A 24,259-nucleotide genomic window follows, 5' to 3' on the forward strand; every position below is an offset into this window, starting at 1 on the left:
TATTCATATTCTTAAAGGCACCACTAAAAGCTCATCCAATTGCATTCTCAACTCTCGGAAGGCAAGGCAAATCAAAAAACACACAGAGCCTCCCAGGCATACAAAGAGTTCCTCTCTGCACTCACCACTCCTCAAGGCTGTAAGATTCCTGTTCCTACACCAGGGAATGTTTTCTCTACTCATGCCTACAGCACAGGAATAAAAGACTTGGAAAGCAGCAGTGTCCCTCCAACTGCCAGCCATACCACTAAACAGCCCAACCAGATGTTTTTCCCTTTCTATCAACAAGAAGGCAGCTGTCGAAGCAGATGGCTTACTGTCCCAAACTAGCTCCCCTCAATCCCACCAAAATGAGATTGCTGTGTGGACCAGATCCCTCTGCAGATAACTTGGGGCCACATTAGCATCCTATCCATATCCTCCTTGACTGAGGCTCCTGCTAACTTCATAGACAAGTTTGCTATTCCTACAGGCCATCACTGCCTGGGGATTGGCTCTCCATGGTTTCCCTCTCAGTGAATGCATCTTCTGGGGACTGCATCACCAGGTTTAGGAGCCCCCTAGACCTTGCTACCAGGTCTTTGCCCTACAACAATATTTACTCTGCTTTCTCTAAGCATTGCTTTGGTACAGCAACAGATCAACTCATCTGCTCTATAAGGAAAGGAGAGCAAAACACTCATCATGAATCCAACAAGCCAGTGACAAATGGCCTCTCTTCTCTGGCTGGTAAAATACTGAGGGCTCCCCCAGTTGCGATAAAAAAACCACAAATATCCTTACCTTGCACTTGTCACCTGAGTGCCAAAAAGTGAGGATTCATTTACTTCTGGAACTGTGCTCTTACTTGCATAGAGGATTGGTTCCCATTGAAAGCCCATGCCAGAACTGTTAATCAGAGAATCCTACGAACTAGCAGCCAAAGAGATACATCAAACGATCTAATCCATCAAAGCATCACACAGATTTTCCAAGTGCTCCTGCCTGTGCAACCCCTTGTCTTGTCAAAAAGCTTCACCAAGCAGAGCTGTCAATTCAGCTTTTCAGGGAACCACTGATTCCTCCTGGAAAACTGGGTGGACCACTCTGAAATACTAATCCTCTTGCTATGTCAAAGGGGTTTTTCTTGCATTTCTCTGCCTGGTCTCTTGTTACAAAAGCCTTTCAGTCTCAATTACTTCCACATAAAATATCTGGTCCTCTGTGGAAGCGATGACACCATGGACTTTTCTGCTTCATCAACTAAAGTCAGTACAGAGGAGTGGTGCCCCAGCAAAGGGTTAAATGTCAGAGCCAAGGCTTATTTACGGAATAAAAATCCTGCTTTCATGTAAAGACCTAAACATCAATGAAATACAGCAGAAATAATCAACACACAGGTGTTGGTACAATGAGTTCTACAAGTGATTAAGATATTCCTTAAGCAAGCTGAAGACCAGTTGAGGCTAGGTTTTTGTGGAATAAATCACAGGTAGTTCTAATTCACCCTCTGGCAGCAGATGATTCCCAGCCAGTAATCATGGTCAGGACCACCCTTGTCAACTAATCATTTCCTGACCCATGCCATTTTGGGACGGGAAGCAAAACTGGCTGTGGCCAATCTACTGGCCAAAGAGGATTTGTCACCCATAACAGGTTCTGCCCAGGCTGTATTAGGAAGGCCATATTTACATCATATGCCTACAGTTATCCATGAAGTATACATTTCTTTCAGATTTTGTGTGTCTGTAAGAGGACTGAAAATTATTATTTCTCAAAATGCACTAATTTGATTATTTTTCAAATGAAATTATGGTTAAGATTACTTGCAGGTAAAACCAAGTACCAGCATGTTATTTGTGCTGTATCAGTTGCCATAAAATCACCAAGGACACCGGTGTGGAGTGCAACTTACACACGACAGAAAATCCACAGCACCTACACCTATTCTAATGGACAACCTTTGATCCTAGTTCCTCACCCAAATATCTCCAAGGACCTGGGGTTTAGCAAGTTCTGAGGAGTTCCCACTTTGTTATACCTAGTCCACTAGCAACCTTTGAAGGGGGTTTTGCTATTTTACTAGGTAAAAATTGATACCAATGTATGTATCCATTTGGATTCTGGTTTTGGTCAGTGAGCTTTCATTTGAAAATTAATTTTTTTAGAAAGAAACATTCTTGATATATGGTTTTGCAAGGCTTTTCTTGGAGATAGGATGCATAATCCCTGGCACTACAGGAGACGCATTGTCTAGCACTTACAGCAGTGGGAGTCCAAAGACCTGAGTTTTGGTTTTGGCACTCCCACTCACTCTCCACATGACATTTAGCAAATCAATTCACTTCTCTCTAACTCTTTTTGTGAAATGGGTGTACTTGGGTTTATTCCTCCTTTGGCACCCTGTTTAGGTCCAAAGGATACGGAGTGAAAACCATTTCCTAAGTGTTTCAAGACACTAGGATCGAAGGTGCACTACACACCATCAGCAGCAGCAGTAACAGAAAAGATTAATTGTCAGATCTGTCCATTTTCATTGAAATGCCAAAAAGTCCCAGATTTCAAGGAGCCCTTTTCCTGATATCTCTTGAGTATTTAGCACCCAGATGCTGATTACACACATGTTTCATCTCAGAATATCTGTTCTAGTTTCAGTAGAATTATTTTGGTATGAATATAAGCCAAACCAAACTCTTAGTCCCCAGCCTATAGCTCCCTTCTGATTAGGATCTGTCTCTATAAGGATTCATGCCTTCTTCAGTGGAAGAAAAAAGATTAAGCCTTGCCTTGGCAGTTTAACACTTTTCTTCCCTTGGCAACACCATCAGGCATAAGAGCAAGTTGTAAGGAATGGCATTACATCATGCTCAAATACATGATTATAACATGCTGCAAAATGGATTCTACAAGGAAGACTGATTTAGTGTGAGCCTATGATGATGACTAAAGAGCAGCTGGTACTGAACTAATGCATTGCTGAAGACTGTATCAGATTAAGCCAGTAATTCAGCCACCTCCATGTCCTCTCCCATAAAATTTTAATAAATCCAATCTTATGGGAGGAAAGAAAAGACAGGGACCCTACTGAATTATTTATAACCTTAGTTATGTATGGCAAAGAAGCCCCTCTTAGTTGAGCAACTGATATTCTTCCATTGATTTTCTTCTCTGAGACTATCTAGGTGAGAATCAAGTTGGGGGGGGGGGGGGGGGGAACCACAAAATACACGAGGATCCAAAGGGCAAGCCAGAAAAGACAAAGTTGATGAAGGAAGAGATGAGGCAGGGTGTGTATTTACAACAAAATCCAAAGAGATATTGATCAATTGCACACACCAGTGGCAGACAGACTCAAATTAGCTGCCATAATTCCAGTGATGCAGAGGGACATGCAGGCTCAAGCTCCATTAAGTATAACCTACATCCAGAGCAGCCAGATGACATTTGAGAGACTGAACTCTGAATTCCCACAAGAGATACCTGCAGTTGATTTATATTCCTGATTTCTTATTCCCCCACCAACTGTGCAATCAGTTCCTGGAGGTGGGTAGGGAATAATTGAACAGCTAAACTGTGATTCACCCAGCCAATTAAGGAGTCTTGGGATGGGCCCCTAGACAAATCCTTCAGCTTCCTCTGGTCTTCATGGGCCAGAACTACATTCAGCTCTGACAACATGGCCAAAATCACCATGACCCAGTTAACACTAAGAATCTAAAGATGTAAAGCTGCATTAGGGTTTCTGCACATTAATATTGACATAAAATTAATATTGACAAAAATATTTTATATTTTTTTCAAAGCAGAAGGATGTCCTGACTGTACACGAGGATCAGGTTTATTCTGTAATTCAATGTCCAAAGAGCATCGCTGCAGAACCGTAATTAAAATGACAACCACTGCCTAGTAGCTATTGACAGATAAAACCCACCTTGTTTCAGCCTGCAGCTCCTGTCAGGTCAGAGCCAGGTTGTTTGATTCCAAGTTTCTTGCCCTCTCTCTCATGCTGGCTGCTCTGATGTTTCCCTGTGGATGGTGCATGGCTTTGTGAACAAATCACACTAAGCTGATTTCCAAAATGTTCCACTTATGTCTATCTTCTTGCACTGAAGTAAGGAAGCACTTAACTCCTCATTACTAACTCTGTTTGTGGCATGTAATCACCTTGAAATATTTAACTGCTGGGATTTCATCTCACTAACATTGTGGGGTGGGGCATCAGACTGAGGTATAAACAAACTGGGACATAAATCATCATTAACCAGGCATTAAGTTGGTATATAAATCAAAAATTATAGAAGTCAAATGGATGAGACCCATTAGAGCCTCCTGTTTGTTCTTTCCTCTTCTCTCACCCTAAGAATGCACAAGGCATCATTCTTGATTAGCCAAGAGACAGAAGAACACCCATCTCTCCCCCTCTGTGTCTCTCAAGAGAGAGGGAAGGGAAACAGAGAGCTCTGTATGCATATTAATAAAGCTATATTTTGACTGGCTGAATGACTGGAAATTATTAGCCATGGTATGTTTTACCTGTCAACATCTCCACACTGCAACAGGCAGAAAGTCTCTAATACTTCTTTGCAAAAAATCACTAGTGAGACTGGAGGGGGTTTGCTCTCAATTTTCCTGCACTCAGAACAGCTCTGTAAACACCTTAAGACTCTCTTCAACAATGAAGATAAAAAATGTATTCTTTTTTTCCTGTATAACAGTGTGAGACAATGCAAAACATCACCTAAGACACAGTGAATCCAAGTGCCTGCATTTACAAATATAACAAAAAAGAAAAACAAAACCAAAAAACCCAAAACCTGTCAACATGAAGGTTGCCAAGCCAAGTGTGCCAAAGCTAGGAAATACAGGAATGAGACCCTTTGAAAGGGTTGGTGTGACAGGTGAGAGCACAAGCAACTCCTCAGCAAAGAGCAATCAGCACAGAGATCAGTCAGCTGGCAACACCTCATTCTCCCTCTCACACAAGCACTTTCCTCTTCACTTACTCTTACACTCTTGGTCACGATAAGTCAGTCCAAGAAATTTCTTTAGAGGTGGTCCCTAGCTGCGTTTTCCTCATTTACTCGGACCCAGTGTGAGTTGGGTGGCCATTTGAAGTTTAATTACAGAGTGTAGAGCTCTTATAGTTACTCTGAAAGTCAGTAGGAGCTGTGCTCTGGAAATATGTAAAACTCAAGCTTGCTTTATTTCCAACTGGACATCCAAAAACCCAAACAAGTTATCTTTGATTGTCAGGCCTAAAATGAAAATTAACGGCAACAACAAGAGGTTATTGGATATTAATATATTTATCTTTACACACCTTTCTTCAATACAATGACTAGAAATGTGACTAAGTCCATTTCATCGAAGTGGTTAACTCCATCATGGGATCAGGAGTTGTGTAATCTGCAATTAAAAAGGCCAACAACCATACATTCAGCAATGAAAAAGAAACCAAACAGAGGCAGCATTCAATGGAAGCAGAATATCCCAAATGTATGGAACAAGGCAAGAGTATGTGATTACAATTATTAAACACTCAATAATGAGTGTGCTTAGAGGAGATAAATTAAGGCCAAGTATGCAGCGCAAACTGGGTCATCTCCTGATTTTACATGCTTGTATTTACAACCTTAAAAATGCTCATTTGATTTTAAGTGAACTTCAAGCAAACATCAAACTGCAGACCCAGGAAGTCTAGTGTGGGGTTTCTTCCTGATTCAGAAGAGTGGCAAGAGGTTCATCAGCAGAATAAGACTGTTCTGATTCACCTGTGAGCCCCATTGTGTGAGCTGGGGAAGAAGCCCCTGGCTGAGGGAGCAGGACAAGACCTCCCCTCTGCCAGTGTTTCACAGTTGCAGTAGCAGTAGTGTATGGTAAGACCTCTGACTTGTGCACTTTGAACAGGGCTTTGGAGGGGATCCTTCCCTGTTTGTTCCCCAATTCACTCCAACACAAACAGGAGTTTGACCATTTTTGCACCTTTTCTCCAAAATTGTTCCAATCTACCACTCCAACCTTTTTCCCAATTGCAATGCTTGGTAATCCCTCATCTTACCTCTCCCCAGCTCTCCAGCACTGTTTTACCTCTTGCCTTGTCCTCATTTTCTCCCTTCCCAAATCTTGGCCATATTTGCTATTCAAGGCACCCCTGTCAGCTCAGGACTGGAAGGTCTACTGGCCTCCTCCCTTACTCCATCCCTGCTCTTCTGCCTCTCAGAAGCAAATAAAAAGTAGTATGCAGCTGGGAAAGTTATTCATCAGTGTAGGTATTAAGGTCACAGGCATTAGCAGATCCTAAGACAAAGCCTAGCAGAAGGCAATAAATTCCCTTACAGATTTCAAAATAGGTTAGACTTCAATGCCAGAATAAAATTATATCTTAGCTTGAAATAGCAGGATACAAAGAAAACCCTACAGCAGAGAGAGAGAGAAAGAGAAAGGGAAATGAGAAGGTCTGTCACTACCACCTGGTCATTAGCTATGGGAACAATGAATGCAACAAAGATCCAACAACACAAGACCTCCAGGCATGTGAGCACCTGCTGCCTGACTAACCTCTGGGATGGCTGCCCTGTCTGTTGTAATAACCAATGCATTAAGGAATGACATCATATTGTCAGCCAAATGGCACTGACCAGCAGGATGGGGGTATACTTCAGGGTGTACTTCCATCTGGGGGCCTGGGTAGCTAATTAAAAATGAAACAGGATTTCCTTGCAGAGGCACATAGGAATGGAAGGAGGCAAGAAAATACAGGAGAGAGTGAAAGAAAGGAACAAGAAAAGTGGGATGTCACCTATTTAATTCAAACATTGTTTTCCATAGTACTCATGGAAAAAAAAGCAAAAATTTTCTGGGGTCAGCCCTTATTAAAGATGCAAAAATTAAATATTTATTGTTGCTTATAAAAGCAGATGGGGCCAAGTCCATGAGCCTGCTGGTGTAACCAAGGCACTGTCAAGCTATCATCTGAGCTTCTGTGAAAATCTCAACTTCATGTTCCATGGAACGAGACAGCTTGGGTAGTCTGTAGAAATTAGAAGTCTAGACATTACAGAAATTCGAAGTACAGACATTTTCCTTAGTGTTAATTGTTGCTGGATATTTTTCCAGTAGTTTTACTGGTTATAAGGAAGTATTTGAATGCTTTGTAGGCTCCTGCAAAATTCAGAGTATTAAGGCCAAAAAAACCCACTCAGCTTTCAGCATAGATGCTGTATGAATTAAAGTTTTACCATTCTGTACATCCCATAGAAATTATTCATTTCCTCCAATACTTGCTCCTCCCAGAACGTGCCGGGCTATTACTTTTGACTTTAGAATTCATTTTTTATGCAAATAGCTTTTAGACCACCACAAACGCAGGAGTGTTGCACTTGCACAGTGCAGATAAATGCTATCATTCCAATACAAAGCATTATGATTGTTCTGACAAGGCAGTTTACCATATTTATACTTTAAATTCAGAGCCCATGTCCTGTGGTCCTGCAGTAGAAATGCAGGGGTAGAAGAGAGGCAAAGGAGATCTCACAGTGGCAGGTAAGGAGCATTTTTTAAAAGCTCAAGAAATTCTAAACACTTAGGAAGAATCAGCTACCTGTTTATGAACTGGTTCACTCTACAGCAGTGTGGTGACAATTTCTAAGCTGTGCAGGAAAAAAAAAAAAAATCAGTTTCCATAGCAATTCCAGCCACTTCCTACCCAGATGCAGCACTCTTCACATTCCTGGACACAAAACACAGCTGCTGTGGAAGACAGGCTGAGGAGGCAATGGCAAGCTGGAGAAGAACAGACAGACAAATACCACCTTTTGCAGCAGTGTTAAATTCAAAGTACAAAATCAGGTTTGTTACATATTAGGAGGAAGGAAAAATAAAAGACTTATAGACCCAACTATCTACCTCACATAACAGGCTCTGTGAATCAGCAAAACAAAAGCTTTTGGAGACAAGGAAGAAATTTTTTGTCTCTTCTGATGTAGAGACTTTCATGCAATATAACACAAGCCACTGGGAGCTGTGCCAAAGGCCCCGAGTGCCATGCAGCAATCATCCCATTTTCAGCTACCAAGGCAGGAGAAAGCAAAGAGGGAGTCATTGCACTTGTTCTCTGAGTGAAAAACAAATCTCACTCTTCAAGAATACACATCAGCAACTTGCTTGTTTGCAGCACTTTAAAGCCACAGTAGTTTCTTCATCTACCTTGGAGACAATATGGCTCTTTTACATGAAACTGTTAATTCTCAGAGTGCAGCATAAGATGAATACAGAGCCTGGGTTTCCTATAGCCTGTTAAAAAAAATAGAACAAAACAAACCCACTCACACAAAGCCAAACAGGGATGAAAGCAAAATGACCTTACTACAGTCCTTCTGATGGTAAAAACAAACCAGCATCAACTCAACACGTGTTTGTTGTTCTCCAAAGAGTAAAACAGTAGACTGAACACTCCCCGGGGGGGTTGAGTGCCTTATCCCTCACCATGGCTTTAAGAAACAGCTCTGTTGCCTGCTGGAAGACACTAAACTGAATACAGCACGGCCCCTCGTTGCCTTGGAGGTACTACCATTTTTGTTGCAAACACAGCCTTTCACCTGCTTTGCTACAATATACCAGCTAATGGTTTCCTGAAGATTTTGGGACAAGAAAAAAAAAAGAATTAACATCAACATAGCCTCCCTTTTATTGTCAGCTGCCTTAAAGAACAAGCACCCAGTTGAAATGCTTAATCACCCGAAAACACTTCTCACCCTTCCCAAAGCCTGCACCATATTCTAAAGCTCAAACCCCTGCCATGAGCACGTTCCCATGTGAACACATCTGTAGTATAATGAAAGTGAACCTACAGGAACAGCATAAAATACATGGAATGATGTGTGAATAAATATAGAACTGCTCACATTTTCTTGGCTTTTTACTGCAATAATACACCTCCAACTGTAAGGGCATCAATGATGCTGGTCTCGTTTTTCAGAAAACAGAACTATGGATCAGGTTTTGTACTCAAGGCTAGGGCCAAAGTGTGACAAGGTAAATGCCTAATACTGACTCAGTCAAATCCGTATGCCAGCATCTTCCATAAAGACAGTTACTCATGCTCAAAGTTATCAGAAGCAGCTCTCCTTTGCTTCTCCCTTCCCCTCCCAGCTCACATAGATACATGTTTTGTCTAATTAAATGAACATTTATCTCCTGACAGGCAAGAGCTGACAATACTACAATCATCCTTCCCTCCATCCCTGTTTAACCAGAGATAGTTGAGAGGAGGTGATTGCCGAGAAGACAAGTCCTATTTTCCCAGCTCATACTGCCATAGGCAATCAATTTGGAGCAAAGGTTCCATCTTGAAAATGTCAAACAGAATGAAAAAAAGAAAATCAAAAATTGTAAAGTCAGTTTCAACCATTCCTCTAGGACAAGCTGGTCTCTCAGGCTCTTCTAGCATAGCTAACAGCACAGCTAGAGGAATATCTGCTTTGTGTGCTGACTGGTGCCATGGGGTCCTCAGCCTCAAATTAATTGTCCCTCACCCAGTCCTGCAATTTAAGAGAAACGGCTGGAGCATCAATCCTGCCCTCCAGTCCAAAAACAGCAGTTTGTAGCCAATGGTGGGAGCCCTCTCTCCTCTGATCCCCAGACCATTAAACATGCAAAACAACAGATTTCGTTCCCAGTTGGCTGTCCATACACTAGAAAAAGAAAATAACCACTACTGAAATACAAATATATCAAATTATAACAGTGGCTTCAGCCTGGAAGAGGCATTTTTCTTTACTAGGGTGACCAGATATTCTGCTTTCACGTTTCCAGTTCCTCTGAAGTTCTCCAAGATGCCAGTCTGCCCCCATGTTTCTTCAGGAAATACTTTTGGTTTTTTCCCCTATCTCATACTACGGATCTGAAAAATAATCCATGGCAAGAGAAAGAAGATAGCCAGGCCTGGGCCCTGCTTCTTTTGCTGCTTGTCACAACATTCACTGAAAGGCACAGGAAAATAATGGCCAGGTTGACTTGGAAATATCAGATTGACCAGTGTTGAGATGAAGTAGCTGTTTCCTGGATGAAACCAGTCCAGAGGCATAGAGCAGGGTCAGCTGCTAAGGCAGGGGCTAAAATCACAGGGACTTCCTGAAGGGACGTACCCACTTTGCCTACTGCAATGCAAAGAGAGAAGAACCCCCTCAACCAAAGCACAATTTGAAAAGATTGTTATTGGCCTTGTCTTTTAAAACAGGTTACTGTTCCTGCACAGGAAATAGTCATACAGATTCAGTTCATTGTTAAATGCAGCAACCTCCAGAACCACCAGTGGTTAACTCCATATTATCAAAGCACTCTGTTGCACCAACTGCTCAGGAGAGGAGAGCTTCAGCAAAGTATTTCTCTCCTGCTCTGTCTTTAGATCAGTAGATGCAAACATCAGTTCTATCTACACCTCCCTATGCTTATCTGACTCCTGAAACTGGCAAGAAAATTTGGGTCAGAAATATGCACCCACACCTACACACTGCACAGAAAGGACAAGCAGCCTCACCCTGAGAGGGCCTCAGACCACACCAGATACATAAATGTGTGAGCAGTGTCTAGACTGCACCTTTGGAGGCTGACAAATGCCCTACCAACATATCAGGCTCAGGAACTTGCTGATCCTACCAAGGGATGCACACAGCCTTAGATGGCCAAGTATATTACTCTTTATTTGAGCCATTGCTGAGATAAACATTAATTTTAGAAAATAATTCTTATATTAAACAGTGAGATTCCTGCAGTAGATGGTTGCAGAAAAGTCATTGTTACTCAGTGGCAAAACCACACATACACAAAAAGCATAAACCAAAGTCCCTTCCTACTGCCCTATGAGCCCTAACAGAGGATGTCTTGGGTGGGAGATGCATTTCTTTTTTTGCCCATAGATGAGTATTGTTACATTTTACACTAACATAAAATTAGCACCAGCAGAGAAGACAGGTGGTAGGAGAAAACCTGAAGGGAACTTAACCATTTGATCTTCTGATTTCAGGGACAAATTAGCACAGCACAATATTTTGCAAGACCTGCCTCTTAAACCTCCTGAGAGGCATAAGTTCAATTATTCCTTTTCCTCGTCATGTGAAAATAAAAATACGTATTTATCCACAGGGACACATTAAAAAAAAAAATCAATAGGCATTTAGCAAGACCCTCTAGAATGTTCTTAATTCTTTACCAGAGTGGACCAGAAAGGCCTACAAGCACCAATGAATCTCAAACCATTCTGGACCTCACCCTCACCAATGTAGGAAATCAATTACAGCATTTCACCTTCTCCTCCCCAGAGCTTAGAAGGACCCTCCCAAAGCGACAGCTACATAAGGGAGGACTGAGACATAGTGAAAGCCATGGGAACACCAGAGGTCTGGCACAGTTCCCAAACCAACAAAGTAGCAGCTCACTATCACCTTTCAAGCTTCCCAGTCAGAATCAGCATTGCCTCAACCCCTGCCACCTTCAAGGTGATGTAACTGCTTCCACCAAAACAGAACTGCTCAGGACATTCATCCCTGACTATGTAGTAACAAGAGCAATCGCAGTGGCATCCTTCCTTGGGAAATGCTACCTCTTGCATTTTATTGGTGAAAACACTTTTCCATCCCCAAGATGAGAAAGACAAAAGACTTAAGGTCAGCCAGTACCTCCCAAGGCAATTCCATCCCTGTCAGATCTTGTCACTTCAGCAAACATTACAAAGTTGGTGACCACTGGCTACAATTATCACTGAGGGATAAGCTCCTTCCTTATGCCTTAAAGGGTGCAGCAATTCTGTTTCTAGATCTTCAAAGGAGAGTGATGCCACACTCACACAGGAGCTGCTGGCAGTGGGACATATTCTACAATAAAAGCCAGCAATGAATTCTCCTGGCAGCAGGAAACTCAGCAGCAGCAAAGGCATGAGAATGTGCTCACGTACAGAGCATTCCACTGAATTAAAAAATAGGGCATTGATTTTGTTATCCATTTTTGTATTTAACTCAATATTAATCTCTGCATACAAATGCCTTTTCCCCACCGCCACATTCTCATGCCTCAGCAGAATTTCCAGTCAGCAGCAGAAACAGAGATGTAAGTCCTAAGAACAGATCGATCCGTCTGCTACGAAGACAAACTGTATGTGAGATGAGGGCTCTGAGGGGGCTGTCACTCAAAGCCTCTGTTCTCATTTATCAGGGAGCACCTCCCACCTGCACACAAGGAGAAGGGTGAAGAAAGGCAGCAACACTTACGCAAGGCGTGCCACTCATCCTGGCGGATTGTCTTGGTGATGTTGTAGGTAAGGTTCTTGGGGATGGTGGCTGAGGAGTAGTGGTACTTGATGTACGAGCACCGCTCAATTGCTCCTGGGAAAGGCAAAATGCAGAAAAGTGTGGTTAAATGAATGTAACACGTCCTGCCAGCTATAGGCCAGATGGGTTTGAGAACCAAAAACAAAGCCTAGGAGCAAAGCAATCCCTACCACCCCTGCCCACTGTGACAACCAGCACTGTCTCTGGCCCATGACAAGTAAGCTCAGATCCAAACTTATGATACAGGAAGTTTATCTTTCACACGTTCCAGGGACCTTCCAGACTGCCCTGGAGCAGCTGCCAGTGTCTGCTTTTACCATCAGATATCTGTGTGGCAAATTACCCCTTCTTTCATGTCTTCTCTGAACTATGAGCTAGCAACAGCCATGCAGTTACTGTATAGAAACTGTAAATTCATGTCTTAATTCTTTGTGCAGTCATGGTCATGACTCAATGCCCCTACTTCAGGAGAGACAAAAGCCCATTTAATCTTTCCTTAAATAATCAACAACACAGAAAAAATTATACATATAGACAGTGAACAATTTCCTGACCCCTTTACACCCCACAGCAGAAGGATACATGACTGGCTACACTGTCTCTTGAAGGTACCCGGACACTTCTACAGCAGGTTCAGAGACAGAATTTATTTGCATCCCTGAACAATGAGGCTCAGATGGCAACATCAATGGTTGAAATGGGAAATTTTTTCCTCTGTATTTTCCTCAGGATTTCACCTACATTCCACGGAAAAAAGCACCATATGCTGCTTCTGATGTTTCCTGGTCACATCATTACATCTCCTTTTACAAATACTTTCCTTCCTGTAAAATAATTGCCCTTCCAGGATCTGATTTCCTAGCATCTCTCTGCATAGTTAGTGTCCTTAGAAGAATGGGGTCTGGTGTAGTCTGATACTTTCCATGAATTATAGCCTAGCCAAATTTCACATCTAATCAGAAACCTGTAACAGTTCTTGTATCGATGAAAGCCAGTTTTCCTACATTGCTTTGGCCAGCATTCTCAGCTAACACTGGCTTTATTAGACCTTCCCACTAAACTGTCAGATTCAAAGCTCAGAAGTCATTTTCCCACTAACATCGTTATTTTGGCTCAGGCCTTTTATAACTAAATAGGTACCCTTAATTTGGTTGGCCATGCTGTTTGTTAGGAGCTACCACTAGTCAGAGAAGCAGCTATGCTGGAAATGCTTTTATGTATTAAAAATACATTAAGACAAGCACTCAATAGAATAAATTAAATGAAGCAATGAATTATATAAATAATAAAGAGCACTATACACAAGGAGGCAGGTAGAGGACACTTACTGCCAGCCTGAACTGAAAAAGCAGACCCATTAGCCTTATATCGACAGTTCCATGGGGTAAAATATGCTTTTAAACCACAACAAATACAGGTTTCTACTAAGGGTGGTAAGATGCTACTTGGCATGAACTTAGATGATAGACCATGAATTCACAGCATGAAGAAGAAAACCAATGAAACAAGTTATTAATTACATCACAGTCTACCAGCATCTTCCAGTGTTAGTGCAATACAAAAATTTGAGGTCCTCATTGTTTGGTTCTCTTAAGTATTCTTCACATTCTGCCTTTGACAGCAATTAGATTAGACAAAGCCAAATATTATAGGGGAAAAAGGCAAAATATTTACATATGTATCCGCCTGCCCTGACAGCGTGATGGGCTTCTGTGTGAGTCTGCACCATCTGGGCACCAAATGTACGCCCAGAATTAAAGTTTCAAACTAAGAATAGTATTTAAATAAAAAGACAGCTAGTGTGCAAAGAGCTTTAAAAAAAATCCCCAAATCACAACCTTGCCTTCTTATAGGTTTTCCTATCCCCTTTTGCTCAGTTGCTTTCATAGATTAGAAGCATCAGCAAGAAAACAACAAATGGTCATTTGTCAGAAATTAATCTTTAAGTTATCAGATACCTGCCCAAACAAGAGATTTATATAGAATAGTAGAAAGGGACATAGAGCCAAGATAGAAAATAAAAGCTTACAGAAAGAAGGGAGAAAAAAATCCTGTTCTATTTGCAGCTTTTCTGGAACCAAAAAGGCTAATTTCTAGTAAGGTCCATCAGATTTCTAATTCTGCAAAGACTTTTGGTAGTAATGCAGCAAGCTGTTCAATATCACTTTTATCACCAAAGCATAAAGCAGAAAGAGATTATGGGCTGAATTCAGGTCATCACTTGACCATATATGTAATTTTGGGCTTTTGCTTACTTCCCCATGGCTCTAATGAGACTTAAGTACACAAAAATATCAAATAAGGCATGGGTGGGCAAATAAGGCATGGTACAGCACTTGGCATGGCAGTTCAGAGAGGGCACTGAAGCCCTGCCAGCTGAACCAGGAAGCAAATGGTGTCCACTCAGCAGAAAGCCTCAGCAGAAGCAGGCAGTATCCTACTGAGGAACTCAAGGTTTTCATGGTCCAAAATGACAGCACTTGTGATTGCTTGGCATTTAAACATGAACCACTTATTTAAACCTACTCTCACAAGTGTAGGAGAGTGACTATGCTGAGTCAATGCAAGTACATCAGCATATATCTAACTAGAGGTGAGAATTAGCTCTTGAACCTAAGAAAGTCTTTCTGTAGCCTGGACCTGCCAATAAAAATTAGGAGAATGGTGAGTTTATGGGTAGTGATGACTTCATACATCTGATGTTTCCCTACTTGTTCCACATAGAAGAAGACAATGTTCAAGATGCCCAAAGATCCAATCCCTGGAGGTCCCTGTGAGAGCAGAAGCAGCAAGAGCAGCAAGGATCAGAACTACTGCTCTGCTGGAAAGACTTCTCAGAAAAGTGCTACAAAATCCTTACCTTGAGAAGAATTAATAGCTATGCTCACTCCAGTCTTTGGGGCAGGAAGAAAAGCAAGATTTCCCTTCCATACCCTCAAATAGGGTAACTGCAACTTATGGAGCACCTCCAGCCTTCAGCACTAACTTTGAACGACCAAATGCAACTGCAGCTTTGCTCTGCACTTTGCTCCAATAACCAGGAAGAGTATTTATAGAGCAAAGCAGTAAGTGAGGGTTTTTTCACCTATGACCTGCCATAGCAAGAGTTATAGCTGGCCACAAGAAACACAAAACCCACCACAAAGCTGCTCCAGGGACAGATGCAATATATACCATGTTTTTCTGACCAAAGCAAAATGCTCACTGAAAATACTAAAGAAAAGGAGCTGACATCTTCCACTAGAGTGCTAGGAAAAGGATCTGCAGAAGGATGCAACTAGAACCATGCAGAGCAAACCTCTGCCATACCAGCATCACAAGCACAGATGCTCAGGGGATTCAGCAGCTGTTAACTGTGGCTGGCAACCCCCTGTTCCCTGCAAAGGTCAGATGACAAGCAAATCTGAGATAAGGAAACTAGAGATGGCTTCACCCTGAGCAGCTAAGTATTCACAGCATTAAACATGCACCTCCTCTTACTGACCCACTTACCCACTCAGTTTCCTTCCCATCTCTGCTGATCATTGCTCCAGACTATTGTTCCATAATACCTCCTCTTCTCTCCATTACAAGAAAAAATTTTAACCTGGGCCATAGCAGAAATATTGCCTGAAAACACTGATTTTTCTATTCAGTTTTCAAAACTTTACCAACCAACATCCTGATGTTAGTTCAGCTGCTAGAGAAACTCAGCCACCATGGCATTACTAGGGCTGTAAACACCATCCCAGTAGAGGCCCCAAACTGTTTGGTAATGCAGGGTGTGACTGAACCATTATCCCACTCTCAACAGAAGAGGACTGAGGACAATTAAAAGCAAGGTCATAATGCTGGTGTCCATATTGTATTTGTCTGGTAGGTAAGCACACATCTTTTTCAGAACTTTTGGGCCAGTCTTTCTTCATCACCATTTGTGCCCCCACTACTCCCTTAAATATAGTATTTCAACTCTTTCAATCTGCTCCAAGTAACAGTCATTACCATGGTTCATTAAAGAAATAGAATGGAAATTTAAAAATGCCACCAAGGTATTGGTTACTTCTGTCCTAAATTTTAGATCTCAGAAGCACCCAGAGGCATTTGCCCAGTGAGGTCAGTTTGACTGCTGCAAAGGTGGTTACCAGGTTTCATGAATTTACAGCATCAGTGTGATCATATAGTTTAGTCTTCTGTATAATACTGACCAACCCATCTGAGAGCTGGCAACAGAAAGTAGTTCTTGAGATGGTCCTTCATCAAACTGGTAATCTGTGAGAACAGTTAAGTGACAGTAACATCACTTCAGATCCAGCCCAAGATGGCACAGAGTTACTTTGCATGGATTATCTGAGTGTACATACACCCTGCCTGTCTTGAGGACTAGAATATTTCACATTTGCCTCCTGCCTCAGCTTTCAGGGCTGCAGATTGTGGAACCATCCTTAAAGACTCAAGTACAGATTAACTCAATACCTGTGAATAAATTACCTTTGGTAGCTAGAGGACTTGCAGATACAGATAAAGTCTTCTCCCACACTAAGATTCTTTGCAGCAGTACCTGAGTTAGAGCAATCAGGGATCTCAGATGCAGGGAGCCAGCAGTTCATTCACTCTGGATGAACTATGGTGTAGCCATTCCAGACTCCACAAGCTAGGACTGAGGGTCACCTTACATTCTATAACATGCAGAGATCTGAACCAGAGGGTACCCATTCTTCTTTTATAGTATGCATATTGTTTTGTAAGAAGGATCCAGCTGTAAAAACTAGTATTTGTTTTACTACATCTCCTGTCAAAGCTTTTGATATTATGAGCTTCCCTGAAAAGACTGGTGGGATATTCTGAGCCTTCGTTACCTCCAGGCAGCTCTCCCTTCTTCTATATTGCAGATACCTCTGGATGAACTATTTGCAGCAAGCAATTTATTCCACAAAATTCACTCTTTGTGCTAGTTCTAATTTTCACAAATCTGTTTGAGAATTACTACACAAACATTTCCTAGTAAAAGGAATCTTAGCTTCTGGCTTGCAAACTACATATATTTGCTCTTCATTATGAGAAACTGCCCTCTGTATGAGAGATTGCCTTAATTCCATTGTTTGGTTACTGTTCCCTCATTGGGTGACTATCTCCATAGCAGAGAGATGTAGATCGGTCATTTAGTCTCTAATTGTTTCACATTATCTTCAGAAAATCTGTAGAGCAGAGGAAGTTCATAGTGGGTTGTTTTTTTCTTAGCATAACATTTCAGTAAGGTTTCCAGAGGCTATAATCATAGTTAGGACCAGGATTAGGTTACAAAAAGCAATTCCGTGTGGCATATATATCTTATTGTTTTAGAAGTCCTTCTCCCAACCGGAAAAGTTCATTGTTTAATTGTGTTAACATTTTTGCATCCTTCAAACTATCCCTGGCCATTCAGGCTGGTGCAATTTCAGAATTACGTATGCAGATGTATGTGCTGCCCTCAGTTACTTTAATCTTTCTTTTGAGTCATCAAAACTCATCTGGAGGTACCTTAATATAGGCAAGACTGTTGCAGTTTCAGCATGAATTAACTGGTCAAATTAATCCTTGGAGGAGGATAGAAGGAGAAATTAAGTTCTACTTTGACCAGCTGCTATGACAGAACTGCAATCAGAGACTGCAATCAAATTGCAATCATATATGCTGACTAGTTAATGAACACAGGATGACTTTTTTAATGAAATCAGATACTTATTAGAAAATATTCCAACACCTTTAACAGGATTATTTTGTTACTTCTGGAGTAATACTAACCATGAAAGTACTGGTTACATATTTTTTCCATATCTATAAATAGATTAACACAAAAATGTAGGAACGCTATTCTTCTGCATTAACCATAGAATTATTTACATTAAAAGGGTTTTCTAGATGTCAACCAGTCCAATGCCATGCTCAAAAGAGGCACAACTTCAAAGTCAAAATCAGATCCAAAGATAGTCCAAGAATGGAGGTGCATATCCTTGAGCACCTATTTCAGCATCTGACCATCCCTAATACCTAATCAGGAATTCCCTTGGTGCCACATGAATATTTTGAATAATAGAATACCTAAGAGTAAAGGGCTAAAAATCTAGGAAGAATATGCAAAAAGCACCACCTTAATCAACATATCTGGTGAATATTCATTAACTTATATGTATAAATAGAAGCCAATGTTCTAATTAATGAAGCTCAACATAGATTTTCAGTTGTAGCATGGGCCAAATTACTAGAACAAGAGACGATGTTTCTTCCTGACTGGCTCTGGCATCATCCTGCACTGAAGTTCAGCTTGATCTGCCAGTAGGACTTGTTTTTACTTGTCCTAGACAAAGTGAAACAACTCCTGGTGCTCATTGTTGCTTGCTGAGAGCTGCTAGGACATTGGGTTGATGCCTCCCTTCAGCTGATGAGTTGGAGTTTCTGTCTGTTTGGTTTAAGGCTCAGCTGCTAGTCCCTAGCTGCCTTCCCTACAAGTGGGTAGAGGTGCACTGTCAGGTTCTACTCACCTTCTGGATATCTGTGTAAAATCAGAGGGGGATCTGATCCGGTGTCCTTCCCCATTCGCAGACTGACCCAAGGGTCACATACTGGGAGAGACAATTAACATGTCTATGGGAATATGTGACAGGGATCAGCAGGACACTTCTGGAAAGGACCACCTGATCATGTCTAGTTACCTTGCTTTGGTTCAGAACACAAAGTGCTGTAATGAGATGATGTCCATTAGATTCTTCACAAATAAAGTTAAATCAGAAAACATGCTAATGGAAATTCAACTAATGGTACAAGAGCAGAGCCAGTTTAAAGTAACATCCCCTCCTTGAAAACACAAAGTGAACATTAGATTCTGAGCACAAATTGTTTCTTTTAAATTCAACTCCACCATACCACACCAGCAAAAACAAAAACAACCAGAAATTCACATCACCAGAAGTTTTGTACAGCCACAAAACTGCATTCCTCTGTAACTTATTTTGATGCCTTTAAAGAACAATTTTAAAACTGTATTTCAACTGAAAGTCTGAAAAACATACTTGGAAAATTCTACAGCATTTTTCTAAATTTCATAGGTTTTCAGCTGAAACCATCAGCCACCTTACATTAAGTTCCACAAAAGGTTCTGTTGCCTTGCATGCTTTTTGCTTCAGAAACAATTTTGTACATTAAAATAAACAACAATTTCCTAACTGTACCTAACTGTAACTAAAAATGTACTTACAAGCACATTAGGCACCTATATACTCCCTGTGGGGTAAAATGCAGAAAGCCTGTAGTGCAGTCAGCTAGGTAGCGGGTGGCAAATGGATATTTCAATGTACAGTATCATTTAAATTTGCTTTTTACATGATGCCTCTACTGACCACCAAAAATGCAATGAGCACAGAACTTTGGGGAAACATACTCAGAACATAGCAGCATTATGTTTTACCTGAAGGAAAAGCTTGCTTGTATCCACTGAGTTGAGAGCCACTGAAAGGATGAGACATAAAATAAATATTTTGTCCACAAAATGGCACATACCCAGCAAATACATTAACAGAATGCACAGCTTAAAGATTTTCATTAGGAAAGTGAGCAAACTTTTTTTTCCAGAGTGAGAAGCAGAACCTTGATGTTCTTTTTTCCTTCCATTTTTCTTTTACAGCTCATCTCACTTAACTTCCAAATAAAGACTCTCTCAGAGCCTCTAGCTTAGTGCAAGTTGTTAGGCAATGCTCAGCTGGTAAAGCAGTCTTGTAAAAACTTAGCAGGGGGGATGGTTGAAAGGATCCAGCATACTGTACTATATTGTGCTATCCATACAGAAATGGGATAATAGACAGGAGTGTGCCATTCCCATTCTTCCCAGGTCATCTGGGATGAAAACCTGCCAGCTACCTTTCAGTACTGACCCACTAGATCTCTAGAGATATAGGAAAAAAAAAAAAAAACAGATACAATACACACATGGAAAATAAGCCAGCCCTAAAGAGAATAGATCTCCAGACACACAGCAGCTTTGTTGTGTGTGGGCTTTATGCAACCAGATTCCACGGATTGACTTCCACAGATTTCAGACTGTTACACCTACATTTCAGTTGCTGTTTCCACACTAAAACATCTAAAGCTTCTTTTCAACCACTGTGTGAGCAAAGACAGAGGTGCAGAAGATATGTGCACATGCACTGAGCCGACAGTAACATTTTCAGAGCAGAGAAAAAAAATGAAGTGCTTGAGCAGCTTTTGCCAGGCCTGTTCCTCACATGCTCTCTGGATAGCCCAGCAAATAGCAGCTTGCTTAAAGCCACCAGCTGGCAGAAGATAAATATTCCACCCATGATAAGAAAAGAATCCAAGTATGAGACCAAAAGCTGAATTTGCATTGGAAAGTGATGAGCTCACACTTTCTCTCCAGGGACCAAGGAAAGGGGGCTGGCAAGGAAGCAGGAGCAAGAAGATGGTTATGAAACACTTTTTTACTTTAGCTATTAATAACAGTCTCCAAGCCACAGGGCACTTGAGAGGAGGAAGGCATCTCCTTGCTTCTATTAATCTTTTTGTCCACCTATTTGCTTTGGGCTGGCCACAGGGGAGAGGGAAGCAGAGCACAAACGAAAAGTTAAGGAGGTTAAAAGGGCTGAAAAATATTTTCTCCTACATGTTTGGAGGCAGAAATTAAGTGATCAATAAAAAGTCAGTGAGACAGCAATTACCAGTAAAAACTCACTGATGACCCAATAGCTCATGGAACAAAGTAATATCTCAGCACTGCTGTCAAGCCAAAGAAAAAGCACAGCAAAGGCTATTCCATGGACAGGTTTCTTTTATAGCAATGTATGTCTTATGATTCTCATAGTAAGATGCTCCCATGAAGCTTGGTGTTGAGTGAACCAGCTTTAAAACCTATTTCAAAGGGATGTCTAACAAGCAGGGTCCCAGATCGCCAAGAAGAAAATAAGAGTGGATCCACTGATATCACTCATTCTGAGTATCTGTGATCACATGCAGTGAAGTCTAAGGGTGCCTATCTCTCTGCCTTGGAAAGCTATCTTACATGCTGCTTTGCAATGTAAATGTGGCTTTCTAGACACATTTAGTCCTTTTAAAGTGAGAGGAACAGAAGCACTTCTCTGTATCCCCTTAGTTTACAGCAAGCACCACAAATCGCTGAGCTGGAGAAAGCATTTAACTTTCTTGTAGCACTTCAACCTTGTGTTTAAACAGCAGAAATCACAACATGACAATCATTCAGATGCTTCCATGCAACATTAAGGAAATAAGGCTGAGACCTAACCCAGACAAATCTCCCAAAAAATCCCACTTACAGAGGATCCTACACTTACATTTAGCACTACAGCAGTCTCTTAAAAACATCCCTCAAATGCAAGGATTTATGCAGGCTATGCAACTTCTTTATGACATCATTTTCTCATAGGTTTTGTCCTGCAACTAAGTGCAGGGGTGGCAGGAAGTTTCACAACTTCCACTAGAACATACTAAGTTGTGGTGAGGAGAAAGGAGAGGGAAGAATAAAGTTTGTGTCAGGAGTCACATGGTAGGGATTTATAGCAATCAAACTAAGGAGACAGTTTTCCCCTGTCTTAAGCATTGGCTTATGGTCAGAAAGCATTTTGCTTATACGTTGAAGTTAAGATGCATTTTTCTAACTCACATGTTGCATATAAAAGGTGAATTGGCTTGCCTTAAATTTGGGAAGTGCACCACCATTAGCATAGATCCTGTTTGGCACATTTTAAATTAAAAGTAACTAGGAGAAGCCACAGTATTTGAAATTATCTCCGTTCCAAAAGCAGAAACACCAGCAGGCAACTAGCCTATCAAAGAAAAAAGTGAGGAAGAAATACAGCATCAGCTTTTCGACCAGGTTGGGCTTTTCCCCTGTGAGCAGACTACAGCATGGATAGACCAGAAAGAAGATATCCTGCTATTCCCATAAACTGTTCTCTCTACATCCTGTAATGGTAAGACAGATTATATCCATCCATTGAGGACTCTATTGAGACTTTAAAACTGTGCAAACAGAAGACTTTGGACATATTCTCCCTTTGGTTGAAAGATTCCTTTCTTAAGTACACCCTTATATTCTGGATTCACTAAGATTCATTAGTCTTTTTTTGTGCTGTCTCTATTGTAGTTATTTAAAAAAAATCAGGTACTGTGGTTGGAATAAAAACATTTTCAAGACATCACTTCATACACAAGAAAGTACTTCCCAGACAAAGATCCCTTGCAGTTATCAAATGTATGTGCAGAGTAAAGCTAACAGATGAGATCATCCCTAAGCGAGCAGTTTCTTCCTGCAAGTCCATAATGTCTCTTGCCTCAAACTCTGCCAACTGAATAACTACTCAGATCACACAGCCTGATGAACAAAAGCTACTAAAGCTACCTTGAAATAAACACTGAGATTTTTTCCTGGTGAGAAGAGACCATTAAATTATACAGGCAGTATGTATAATAGCTCTCCAAAGTGAGGAATGGTTTCATGTTTGGCCATGCTCTTTCCCTGTAAAGTCATCCCCTGGATTGTCCGTGTTCAAATTATTAACTGGTGAGCCACCATCACTAAATTACATGGATACTCCATCTTCCTTTGTAAAGGAGTACACATTCAGAGGGACAAAAGTCTGCACAGCTCACTGCCTTTCCCTTGCAAGGCTGTTTGCTGCACTATTGTAACTGGACTTACTATTGTCTTGAGGGCTTGAATCAAATAAAGGCCTTGAGAAATTGAATGTTATGTAGATATTTAAAAAGATGTCCTTGACTAGTCAAACAAACTGAAAGACAACTAGAAGGAAAAGGAAAGGAAGATAAAGATGGTGGTAAGAAGATCAGACAACTCTACTGTGAAATCCAAGATGAGTAAAAGCACAATTTGGTCATTCTAAAACCTATGAACCACAGATATTGTTAATCTCCCTGCAGCTGTCTGAAATCATAAGTGGTTTCTCCTGTCAGAAGGAAATGATTCTTGAAGAAGTATTTGAAATAGGAATAGTTGGTGGATGTGATCAAAAAAATATGTTTCCAATTGACTGGACTGTGCCCTTACTTATCCGATGATGAGTTTTGCAATACCATCATATGCCCTTGTGTACAGAAGGCTTAAGCATTGAACGCCTCTCCACAAATGCTACAGCAATTCATTTCTGGTGAATCAAGTTCTTGCTGCACTCAAATGTACTTCAGTCAACAACTTTGGGCTAGAATCTCAACATTGCTGCAGACACTGCACCAAATGACAACAGGTTTCACAGCAGATGAAAACACTGGAAGGATAAATGCCCTTGCATGGCGGTAGAGGGAACCAGACTCAGAGAAGGGACCAACTTAGCTCCAGCCCCCATCTTCCCTTTGCTTATTCCCAGTACAAATCTGCAAGGATCAGGGTATGCCAATAGCTGCCAGCTATGGCAGTCAGCAGTGAGATGACCTGTTGCCAGCATTATCTTGAACAAGGAATTAAGCTGTTCTAGCCAAATCTCAAAGGTATTTAGTATCCAAGCACTTTAGCTAAGATTTATTTCATTTCTCTTCTTTTAAGACATGCATATGATATGCTTTAATGCAGGGGGAAAAAATGGCAGAAGCCAGCCCAACTTATGTAAGAGGGGAGCAGATTAGAGTAGGGAAATCCCCTATAGGTCTAAAAGCATCTTATTTTTTTTCCATGCCAAATAAAGTTAGATGATTATAAAATCATGTGACCCTAGCTTAGGCCCAGAGCTGGTGTATATTTAAATGTACTAAGGTGTGGGATGAGAATTTCTCATCCCATTTACTGCTGGATCAGTGCAAGTTGGAGGGCATATTGGAGTTTGCTTTGGGAGGCTATTGTGACATGATGTTCCCTTGCCTATAACATCCTCTTGTCTTTCAGTAAACGTCATCTACCACTTCGTGCACTTTCCCATCTGAAATGTCACATCAAATCAGAGGGTCACAATATGAAGATCTCCCAC

At 41.2% G+C, this 24,259-nt stretch overlaps 1 protein-coding gene across 3 annotated transcripts in view; it reads right to left on the reverse strand.

Annotated features, from left to right (window-relative positions):
• Positions 1–24,259, reverse strand: part of TMEM178B (transmembrane protein 178B) — a 213,633-nt gene that overhangs the window by 144,965 nt on the left and 44,409 nt on the right. For all 3 annotated transcript variants that reach the window (XM_069003153.1, XM_069003155.1, XM_069003154.1), the window contains exon 2: positions 12,243–12,356. In XM_069003153.1, coding sequence (XP_068859254.1) covers positions 12,243–12,356 — 114 coding nt within the window. The remainder of the gene's footprint in view (positions 1–12,242; positions 12,357–24,259) is intronic.

Source organism: Aphelocoma coerulescens, chromosome 1A, assembly GCF_041296385.1.
Source record: "Aphelocoma coerulescens isolate FSJ_1873_10779 chromosome 1A, UR_Acoe_1.0, whole genome shotgun sequence".
NCBI classification, from domain to species: Eukaryota; Metazoa; Chordata; class Aves; order Passeriformes; family Corvidae; genus Aphelocoma; species Aphelocoma coerulescens.